Below are 12,204 nucleotides of genomic sequence, written 5' to 3' on the forward strand. Positions count from 1 at the left end.
ATGAAGGATGTCATGGGTTTGGAATGAGGTGGGCACTGTCTGTATGTGGCATCAACAGTAAAAAGTAAATTGTGAGTGGGGTAAGAAGTCCTATGGATTGAGACGCTAGTCTTAGTGAGGGAAAAAGACAGCATGTTTAATTTATTTGCCACATGTGGAACATATGATGACCACCCATATGCATTCCCAAGAACTTTACACAGTCTGCCTGCTTTGGTTCCTGATCTTTGTGGATCATATAAATATCATTACTGTTTAGACTCGTGTTAAATCACATCAATTGGGATTTTAAAATATTTAATTTCAATCCATTAACACAAAATGAGGTATCAAGACTTCTAGGTCACCTTCAATATTTTCAGTAAGTTTGTATGCCTTAGTATTTTCAATCAGCACTGATTTACAATTTGTAATAGTACTAAATACGAATTAATGTGTGAGTTACATAGAAAAGGAATATGTAGTGTTGTTCTAAATACAGTAAAACCATCATGTTATATGTAAAAATCAATTGTGATGTATTACATTACTATAACATTAAGTTTCACTGGGCATTTCATAAAGATCCAAAGTAGAATGTTAAATAAAGTAAGAATGCTTAAAGATGTCACAAAGACAGCAGCATACCTTTGAGGAGGATAAAATCTGTCTGGCAGTTTCATCTTCTAGAATATTCCCTTCAGAACTAGACAATACTTCTAAGATTTTATCCTCGGTTTCCTTTAGCTGTTTTTTATTATTAGCACTTTCAATTATTAATTCATTTTTCTTCTCCTCCAAAATAGGCTTTTCTTTTGCAACAACAATGCCTAATAACTGGTCTTGCAGTCCTTGAGGAGTGATCATAAAATTCAGCAGCGTCACCTGCGATTAACAACAGCGTTCAAAGAATACTTCCACATGACAACCATAGTAAAATGAATTTCAATAATAACATATAACAATGAAATGAGCACTTGGATAAATACAAATCTGAGAAGAATAACATTATAACTGTGCAGACACCCCTGTTTGTTAAGTTTTGTTGTTAAATTTCCTGATAAAATTACATTCAAATTTTTATATTGCTGGTTTCTGATGTATAAAACAATTGTCTCTAGAAATTTTTATATATTAAACATTAAATATATTTTGGTATAATAAAATAAACGTATATCATTTGTCGTACTGAAAATTGTGCAAACAGCTCTTGTCATTTTGCAATTTGATTCTTTAGGATCTAAAGATGAGTATGCAAGGATGCCATAATTAGTATCCCTATCAATGAGCCACCTAGTAGCAGATGCTAGCTGGCAAGCCTTAGCTTCTGGAACTTTCAGCAATATCCTCCCTTCTCCAGCAGACAGTGCATTGCCATGTCACATTGTGATGCAAGTTACTAGAGAGTTTATGAAGGCAGTAATGGGGTGAGGTTAGTTGAGTAACATGTAATGAAAGATTCATGAGACAGAAGTTTGTGAAGTTGAATTATAAAGTGTTCATTAAGACAATCAGAGAAATATTTCATTGGAAAAGGAAAGCCCAATCATTGGTGGCTTTTTTTAGAGTCAGTGAATTTTTGAAATTTGTAAACTTTCAAGTGTTTGAATGTGATACAGTTTGGCATGTTTTCTATAGTTTGAAAGTTGAATAAACTAATTTAAATGACATTATCTTTTATTTAAAAAGAACCTTGCTAAAATTTATGATACATTTCGTAGCAAATAATAAGTCTCATCAAATCCACTTAAGCTACAGTTTAGTTTTCTATGCGCTCACAGCTGAAGTAAGTCTCTCTCTAAAGTCTGACAGCTAACAATTAGTACTACATTTGGGTCTCTTAAAATTATGGGGGGGGTGAGAACTTACTTGTGGCGTATCATGCCATGAAGCAATTTTTTGATTCTTACAAGTGGCATATCATGCCACGACACAATTTTTTGATTCAATAATTGCAGAAAGGAACTGTACTGAACTATGTGAGGCAACAACAGGGAACGTAAAGACGCAGAAACAGCAATGGAGGAGGAGGAGGAGATTAGTGTTTATTGTCCCGTCGACAACAAGGTCATGAGAGACTGAGCACGAGCTCAGATTAGGTAAGGATTGGGAAAGAAATCAGCCGTGCCCTTTAAAAGGAACCATCCTGGCATTTGCCTGAAACGATTTAGGGAAATCACAGAAAACCTAAATCAGGATGGTCGGAGGCAGGTTTGAATCGTCATCCTCCCGAATCCAAGTCCTGTGTGCTAACCACTGCGCCATCCCGCTCGGTCAAAACAGCAATGGTTGCTGACATGTGCAGAAGAAGTGTCATACATGTGAAACAGTAAACATCATCACCAAGCAAAAAGAATACGAATTACAATGGCATGAGACAGCATGTCACAATGGGAAGCTGTGAGCTATGTTCTCATGCAGAAATACGTGTCAGTCTCCCAAAAGATTTACTAATATAGTGGGTTGCATGTGGCATTGATACTATAGTGATTTTTAAGTACAAGTAGATGTGTATTTTTGTATGTTTTATGAATAACCTGATGTACCATGTCAGAAAGTGAGAATTAGTGAAATAATTCTAAAATAATAAAATTAATGGTGGAACAGTCCTAGATGGATAGGGAACAGAATGTTATTTCATACAAATTGGGAGCAAAAAATAATAATAAAAAAAAGTAGATGCAGATTCAGAAATTGTGGAAATGTCAGTAATTAGTGCAAAAGAGTTTTTTCAAAGGATGAAACAGTAGGAGTGGAATAACATCAGGAAGTACAGGTACCTACACCTGGTGGCCAAGGGGGTTTAGATATGCAGGCACTCTTAGCAACATTAATGGGCAAGATGGAGAAAAACACTAAGCAACTAATAGACAGGAATTGATTCACATGCATGAATGCATGTCCTAAGAATTATCCATGTTGAAGCAATTTCAAAGAATTGTGTCAATGATTATATTCCACTCAGCACACAGCTTATCTTTGTACAAGTTGAGACAAAAAACAAGAAAGGAGGTAACTGGAATCAGTGAAAGAAATGAGGCAGAAATTAAGAGGTAATTGGAATTAGAGAAAGAAGTGAGGAAGAAGTTGGTAACATAAATATGGAATTAATAATGACTAATAGCACTGTGACAACTAACAATAATAACTTGGGTAACTTTGAAGTGAATGTTTTAAAGAAAGAAGTAAGAAACCACAAAACAGGATTAACAACATTGTATTAAACAATTTGGAAGAAGAACAAGCTTTTGGTAGGGATTGTAACAGATTATGATTGGGAGGAAGACTGCACCTGTGGTGTTGTCCGAAGAGTGAGGCCCTATGTTACAGAAGGAACCTCACAATGGGATCACAACCTAAGCACAGACGCTACCAGATGGAGCCCCAAATAACAGATGTCAACAAAGACACACTCCATTTACCATCACTACTGGAAGTCTACTTACATCACTAGCCCCACTCTAGCAGCATCATTATAGTTCAGATCCATGCAACAAGCTAGTGTCATTACTCGGAACTGTGAATAATTAAATGCAATGCCATTCAGTTCAAGAATAACTATAGTTGCAACATAACAGTATTGTTCAAAGAAATAAACAGGTATCATTGTGTTCTTTGACAGTACTAAGCATATATTGTTACTCATATGGAGAGGATTCTGCTTTAAAGAATTTTGCTGAAACTGAAATAATACACTTCATACGTCGTAGAATCTAATAGATCTACTCCCGAAGTCAAACCTATCGAACTCTCATCTAGGCTCACTATGGCATATATAAAAGTACCCAATCTCATTTCTGTGCAGGCTTAACAGAGTGATACCTGAGAAATGGGCTGACACAAAAAGGTAGATTTTGTGATGAGGCAGATGGAAGAACAATCACCCAAATGAGCAGACTCCATGAATTTAGACAGGATGACATATGACAAGTTTGAAAAAGCTTTTGTAGATAAATATTAGTCATAGGAAATATGAGACGAGGGCAAGGATGACCTGAGTGTATGAGTATAAGACAGACAGATGGATGGGTTGCTAGCTTGCATGTTGGAAAAGTCACTAGAATTAGACAGATTTTTAGACATGCCAGTGGGAGAGAAAACATTAATAAGAATGGAAATGAATGGAATACCAGTGTGATGTATGGATATGCCATACGGTGTGAGGGTCAAAAAGGAGGGGCAAGCAAACGTGTACAAGAAAGAATATGATGAGAAGGTCCCGATTGTAATCTCATCTATAAATAAAAGGCAATGTCCCAACTGAATGACTTACTGAGTCATCATTGCCCATACCTAACCACTAAGAACACAAACATGAAATTTACAGATGGTGTTGATGTTATATTGTGGGCATTGTTTAAGAAGGGATTTTTCGAAATCCCACCCCTAAGGGGTGACAAGGGATGAGAGGTTTTTTTGAAATCATGTCGTTATTAGGCTATTTGGAAAATAGACCTATGAAAATTGGTATTTTGTTTTTTGGTCAGGAATAAAGAAAAACATATCTCAGCATTTTTCCAAATTTAACATTTATCAGGGTAAAGTAGTGGGTGAAATTCTTTCTAAAAACACACTGTTATTTAACATTTCATTATGAAATCAATTTAAAAATGAATTGAATTTGGCTTCTCAGTTAGAATAAGAAAATATGTGTTTCACTATTTTTTGGAAATTTAATCCCTATTTGGAAGGAGAATGAAAGTTTTTATGTAAATATTTCATTATGCAAGTATTTTTCAAGATAAATTTGTATTAGGCTTCTCTGTTGGAAATAAAAAAATATGCATTCCACTGTTTCCAGATACTCAACCCCCAATGGGGTGTAATAGGGTGTCATTCAAAAACAGTCAGGCAAACACAACGCGCACACACACAAGACCACAGGCCTTTGCTGCCTTGGCCAGAAAGTGAGCAGCAGTGCACGATGGGAGAAGCAATCTCAGTGGTCGTGGTAAGGAAGAGTGTGGTGAGGGAGGGGGAAGAATAGCACAGTAGGGCTGGGGGATGGTAAAATACTGCTTGAGAAGCATACAGTAATATGATGAGGTGGAGAGAGGGTAGGGCAGCTAGGTGCAGTCAGGGGCTTAGACGGAGGGCACGGGCGCGAGGAGGGAGGGAGGTGGGGGCAGTGCAAAAGAAGAGAAGCAAAAAGACTGTGGGAGTAGAGTGCTATGGGGTGTCAGAGTGGATGTTATGTTCAATTTCTTTGACACTGTGTTGGCTAGTAATAAAAGAGTTAATTAGAACTCACTGAATAGGTAGTACTTCATTAATTACAATGTAACTTTTTTGCTCGTCAGCCATGGCTGTAGCTATGAAACTGCACATGTAGACTTGCTGTTCAGAACACACTACATGAGGCACGGTTACTGAGTGGCAAATGGATACAAGTTCAGAATGATTTTACAGTGGGTTCAATATAGTCAGTAGAAAGCACAACTTTGTAGCCACTTGTTGATACAGTTCCGTATCTGTAGTGTTGGCATGTAGGCACAGTTCACAGGACAACAAAGTCTCTTCACTCCCTGACAGTTGACAAGGGCTGTTTCATGGCATGTAGGCAGCACAATGACAGTACAAGAACTTTCTGAAAGTGAGCACAGTCTGACCTGGAACAGAACTGTCTTCCTGGTCTCTGGCGATGCTATTTCAGCACAGAGGGGTGGCACTGGTGCCTCGGGACTTCTTCATAGCATCTCATCGGAGCCTTGTGGTACCACTTTGCTGTGCAGTATCTCTGTGGTGGCCGATACTTTCTGTGCCATTCTCGATACTAAGTAACACGGCAGGGGGAATGGGGAAGAGGATAGGTGGCTGGGACAATGACTGATGAAGGTAGATGCCACGAGTGTTACAGGAACGTAGGATATACAGCAGGGAAAGTTCCCACCTGTGCAATTCAGAAAAGCTGGTGTTGGTGGGAAGGATCCAGATAGCACAGGCTGTGTAGCAGTCACTGAAATGAAGAACATCGCGTTGGGCAGCATACGCGGCAACTGGGTCATCGATGAATCTGAACTAGGTATGGGGCTTTGTATTCTGTTTGGTTAGAAAGAATTTCTCTAGATGGTCCAAAAATAGGTTGACATAGGATGGTACAGTGTGGGTGGCCACTGCCTTAGCCCAGATGTGTGTGTACATGATGCCCTCAAAGGAGAAGTAATTGTGGGTGAGGATATAATTGATCACGGCGACTAGGAAGGAGGTTGTAGATCTGGAATCCATTGGGCACTGGGAAAGGTAGTGTTCAATAGTGGCAAGGCCATGGGCATTAGGGAGTTTTGTGTAATGGGAGGTGGCATTAATAGTTGCAATAGAACACCTCGTGTTAAATGAATTGGAACTGTGGCGAGTCAATGGAGAAAATGGTTGGTCGCTTTTATATAAGAGGTTAGGTTGCAGGTAACAGGCTGAAGGCATTGATCTATGAGAGCAGAGATCCTCTCAGTGGGGCACAGTAACCGGCCACGATGGGGCATCCTGGGTGGTTGGGTTGTTTGACGTTAGGAAGCGTGTAGGAGGTAGGAATGTGGGGAATGGTAGGGGTGAGGAGACAGGTGGTCTCCAGGAACATGTTTCAGGATCGGCCTAAGGATCTCAGGGGTGACTGGAGTTCCTGTTGGGTTTCTGGAATGAGATCACTGTGACAGGGTTTGTAGTGAGATGAATCTGACAGCTACCAGAGTCCTTCTGCCAGGGAATCCTGTCCTCAGCAGCCAGAGTCATATACATATATCTGTGTGTTGTCTAATTCCAATGGAGGTCTTCAGCATTTCTGCTACATGGTGAGTAGCAACTATCCTTTTCATAATATTGCCATTATTCCACCCTGGATATTCCATTGTCTGATTATGCCTTATGGCTTTTCTTCCATCCTGTAACCCAGTGCTGTATTCCTTTGTTACTGTTTTCTAACATATTAGTATGCTCAGTGTCCAGTTCTCTTCTTTCCTATGTTTCACTTGTTACCTGCCAAACCACACCACATGCTCTACTTACAAGCCACACTGTATTGACTGTCTCATCCACACACAACAGATGGCTACATGACAGTGCTGATTGTTTGTGCTGCATCTCACGCCTCACAGTACTCTTGCTGATATTAGTAATCCTCCACCTTCAAACTGACCACTCTTACTGTGCCATTCTCACATATTTTTGCATGTTATTTTCTGTATTGTTGTTTGTCACATGAAATTGTACCTGATCCTGCCAACAACCCCTGGCCAACTTCTACTCCTTCTCCTCTCTTATTCCAGTTAACACACACTGACTTCATCTAATCTAGTCACATCTGCTGTCTCCCCCTCTTCACACTTATCCACCCTCAGGCCTGCAACCAACATTATTGTTTTTATTTATTTTTTCTTTGATCTCATTGTATTTTCATGTTGATTTCAGTTGGTTTTCACCTTTCAAGTTTTTGGCCTACTCTTCATCCATTTCACCCGTTTCGCTTTTTGCGCCACCACGGATCCTTGCTGCTTCCATCTGCGTCAATACAGAAAAGTTCCCTCATCCATGTCTCCTGATATGCAATCTCAAATTCCTAGATCCCATATCACACACAAACTCTTGCTTGTGAAATATTACTGTATCTCATTGCTACCGATCAGAACCCCTCGGACAGCATTAAAGATAAACACCGGTCCTAGTTGCCCAATTGTAAAGTGACCTGTTTCCAAATTACATACAAAAATAACCACTATTTCAGTATACATATAATTCGAAAATGATGCTTTGCTGATTAACATTGTTCTTATGTGAAAAACACAATATAAATGTGAAAGTAATACTGTAACTAATCGAAAGAAATGTAGCACATGGTCAGGATGTACCAGTAAACCTATCATTATAAAATTACTACAGCAAATTAAATAGAACATATAAATAAAGCATGTTAATTGAATCTCCAATATATGTTAGCACTAAAATTCAGGCACTAGTTGACTTGTTATAAACAAATTTAGAAATGTAATTGTTACCTGTAACATAATTAGTCAGAAAATGTTATATTACCTCGTAACTAAGTTGAAAATAGGTTCACCTTCTTCAGCACTGAGATTGTAAATTTGTGTATCTCATATTCGGCTTAACTTTTAATTGTGATTTTACATAAAATTGTAATTTTCATTGTAGGTAATTGTTAACAAAAGTATAAATAGAGGTCACGCAGGCACCTTGGGACACTCGTTTTTTGGCTAGGGTTGTGAGTAAATGTATTGTAGGCTCACTCGTTTGTTGATTGTTGTGAACTCTGTGTCGTTTGATGTCAACTTTGGGTACATGTGATGTAATCGGTACAGTTCACCAGGCTCGGACACCAGAGTCCTGGAAATATATTGGTGTTAAAACTGCACTGTACTTTGGAATTTATTTGGGAGTCTTCCGCAATTCTTTTCATAGGCTGCACAGCGACGAGAGATGAATCCAGGAATTCTACAAAACCCCGAGAACTAAACAACTCTCAATGTTGGTAGAATTGATGTGAAAACAACAGCACATCGACTGGGCATTTCACTCAAAAGTCAAAACATTTGCAACGCAGAGGTGGGAAAATATAAATATGTCACTTGCCAGAAACTAGAACAGCATGCACAACACCTCTTAAAAAAGTTCTAACTTTCTACTCAAGCTTTTAACTACCACTATCCACCACCTCTACAACAGCCTCCAAACCTCCTCCATGTCTCCTGTAGCTGACAAATCGTGCCTCGCATACCTACTACATCTACCACACCCTCGAAACTCCCTCCCTCTGCTATACAGAATCCAAAACCTAAACAGATATAAATCCCAGTTATTAACCTTTCCTCCACAGTCCTAAAAGTATCAGTCCTTTCCAAATGCCTCACCCTTTGCCCTTCTCCCATATATAAACATGCAGGACTTGCTAAAGGCACTCTCTCTTTCTCTTGGTCTCTACAGGGTTTCCACCAACCCTACCAATCTAAGTCAACCAAAGACCAATGCTGAAATCTGCCTGATTCTGTTCACTCCACCATCCAATCATGATCCAATCCCATTGTGTCCAGATCACCCCCACTTAACCATCCAGAATTTCTTAACCTTACCATCATTCTCTAAACCACTCAACATGCAAGCTAACCTTGTACCTACAGAAAAAACTATGATCCACCACATAAAAAGCAATCCTGATTTTATAATCCTACCTGCTGACAAATGCTACACCAAATGTTTTGAACCACCAGTATTATCTGGAAGAAGGACTCTGCCAGCTGTCAGATTCATCATCTACAAACCCTGTCACAGTGAATCCAGGAATCCAGCATGATCTCCAGTCTCTCCTCAAATCCTTAGGCACATCCCAGAACTTCTCCCTGGAGTCTATCTATCTCCTCACCCCTACCACTCCCTGCACTCCTGCCTTCTACATGCTTCCCAAAGTCCATACACCCAACCACCCAGGACACCCCATTGTGGCCAGTTACTCTGCCCTCACCTAGAGAATCTCTGCTCTCACAGACCAGCACCTTCAGCCTATTACCCACAACCTACCCTCCTAAATAGAAACCACCAACCATTTCCTCCAATGGCTCTCCACAGTTCCTGTTCCTTTAGAATATGGTGTGCTACTCATTACTACTGATGCCATCTCCCTTTACACTAATGTGCGTAATGCCCATGCCTTTGCTCCTATTGATCACTACCTTTCCAAATGCCCAATGGATTCCAAACCTAGAACTTCCTTCCTAGTCACTATGACCAGCTATACCCTCACACTATGTTCCACCTAGAGGAATCCTTTCTAACCAAACAAAATCCAAGCCCCTCACCTAGTTCAGATTCACTTACGACATCTCCGTGATGTGGATCGGTGGTGAGGAAACCCTATCGACATTCCCCCAGAACTGTAACACATTTGCCCCATTCAACCCAACAAGCCATCTTCTTCGATGATGACCACCTCAGAGTACCTCCATCCACATTAAACCTACCAGACACACTCCATTTCGACAGCTGCCAATCATTCCATACCAGGAAGGCCCTTCCGTACAGCCTAGACACCTGTAGTCATCACATCTTTAGTAATGAGCAGTCCCTCTCGAAATACACCAAAAATCTCACTGAGGCCTTCACAGACCATAATTACCCTCCTAACCTTGTAAGGAAACAGAAGACAGTGGTCATCTGCCAGCAGAACTACGCCAGGGGCTTGAGTTAATGGAGCCCCATTAGCACACATTGAGCATTAAAATCCCCACACAGGAGGAGCTGGTGAGAGAGCTATGTGATGGTGAGAGCCTCCTGCTCAGCTGAGTTATGAAGGGGTGAGTACAAGGACCATGTAGTGAACCTATGTTGCACATATACTGTGGTAGCCACTGTTTGTATGTTGGTATTAAGGGGCAGAGGAGAAGAGTGTTATGTATTATCTAAAAAGATGGCCACTCCAACTTTAGCTCTCTTCCTGTTGACGTTACCCTTTCTGTGGAGGGCTATTGTCACTTTGCACACGGGTGTAAAGGAGTCTTAATTGTCCCTCCTGCAGACATGAGCACAATGTGAAATGTAGCAGAAGGAATTATTCCATTTGCTACCATTCTACTCCTTTAGACATCTATTTTTTCTCCTAGTTATTAGGCTGATAGCAGACATACTCCACTTATTTAATTTGGTGAAATTCCTATTTAATCAGTACCTTATTATGATTAATAGTTTACCAGATAATTTCAATGCTGCTTATCCCAAAGGGATGGTTAGTTCTCCATAAAACATTTCGTTTTAAAGATAATTCTGCAAGTGAAGTTGCTCTCAGGCCAGGTGATTATGAAAATGTCATGAGCTAATAACTGTTCATTGTTTAAATGACCTATCTTGTTTGATAGCCCTAATTTCACTCTTTATAGTAATCAATTTACTTTTTCTGAAAATACATTAACTAAGAAATTATTTGTAATTAAAGTTTTGACCCACCCTAAAATATTTTGTTATTTGAACAATTATTATTAATCAATTTCCCTTCCCACATACCTATCCAACATTTATGCTTATTTGATTCCCAGATATTATTTATACTTTTGTTGACCTAATTTTTCTGAATCAGGTAGTTCACTAATTAATAAATTTGTGAAATTAAGACCCTACAAATTTTACACTAAATTTGGTAAACAACTGTGTAAGTATACAGTGTATCAAATATATAGTACCTTAACTTTTATATTCTTATAAGTATCTAGCATACAGTTATACAAAATTATAACTGAATCAAGAGAGTGACAATAATCATATATTTTATCCTTATACTACACTGTCCAATCACATTAATGTGGCCACCTGCCAAAGGCACGAACAATAACTTTTAGCGGTGTGGACATGCAGGAAAAGTGTCTGCGAAGCCCTGGAACATACCAACAGGGATATGGAGCCGTGCCAACTCCAAAGCAATTGTCAGGTATTCTACGTTTCTCGGTTGTGGACCTATGTTGCAAACAGCACAAATGAGGTGATACCATAGGTTCTGGATTGGGTGCATGACCCAGGCACCAGCTGTGGAAGCCCATACGAAGGAATGTTCACTGAACAGTCATTGAGGGGACACTGTTAGTAGTCCCTCGGTTCATCTGGGTGGTCAGTTGCTCAACAGTTGCATGTCTGCTCACCCATAAATGTTGCCTAGCCATCATTCACCTCTGTCATCTCTGGCCTGCGATGCACCACAGTTGACTTGGCAGTGATTTTGGATAGCACTGTTTTACCAGGCACAGTTTACTTTAACCAATGTGACACACAAATGGTTCACAAACTTAGGCATTTCAGAAATGCTTCCATCCTTGGTCCAAAAGCCAATGAAAAGGATCTTCTGGATGTCAGATAAATTGCTCTGTTTCCACACTATGACAACAAGTGCAATATTTTCCACATTCCTCCATTGCTAGTGTTGCCATCTGTCATATGTGACTGGTTATTGCACACTGACATCAAACATAGATGGTGGGCACAATAATGTGACTGGACCGTGTATTATGAAGTAAAATATAATTACAAATTTCACAAATTATCAACACGCCTGTCTTTATGTATCCATACGAGACAGAATGTCAGCAGTTCGCACTTAGCTGGCACCTAAATAACATCTCCTTCCTGGAATCCACATTAACAGTGCAGGGGCAGTGCTTGCCTGTTTACTCATGTCTACCACCTGTGGTGTTGGAATTTCTATAATGTGAGAGCTCATGGACTGTTCAGAGAGTCTGGAAGGAA

At 39.7% G+C, this 12,204-nt stretch overlaps 1 protein-coding gene across 1 annotated transcript in view; it reads right to left on the minus strand.

The window, feature by feature from the left end:
• The window catches only part of LOC126163202 (dynein axonemal heavy chain 3), a 1,221,238-nt gene that overhangs the window by 263,152 nt on the left and 945,882 nt on the right, over positions 1–12,204 (minus strand). Inside the window, exon 51 of the mRNA XM_049920156.1 lies at positions 628–864. Within this exon, the coding sequence (XP_049776113.1) occupies positions 628–864 (237 nt within the window). The remainder of the gene's footprint in view (positions 1–627; positions 865–12,204) is intronic.

This window comes from Schistocerca cancellata, chromosome 2, assembly GCF_023864275.1.
Source record: "Schistocerca cancellata isolate TAMUIC-IGC-003103 chromosome 2, iqSchCanc2.1, whole genome shotgun sequence".
Taxonomy (NCBI): Eukaryota; Metazoa; Arthropoda; class Insecta; order Orthoptera; family Acrididae; genus Schistocerca; species Schistocerca cancellata.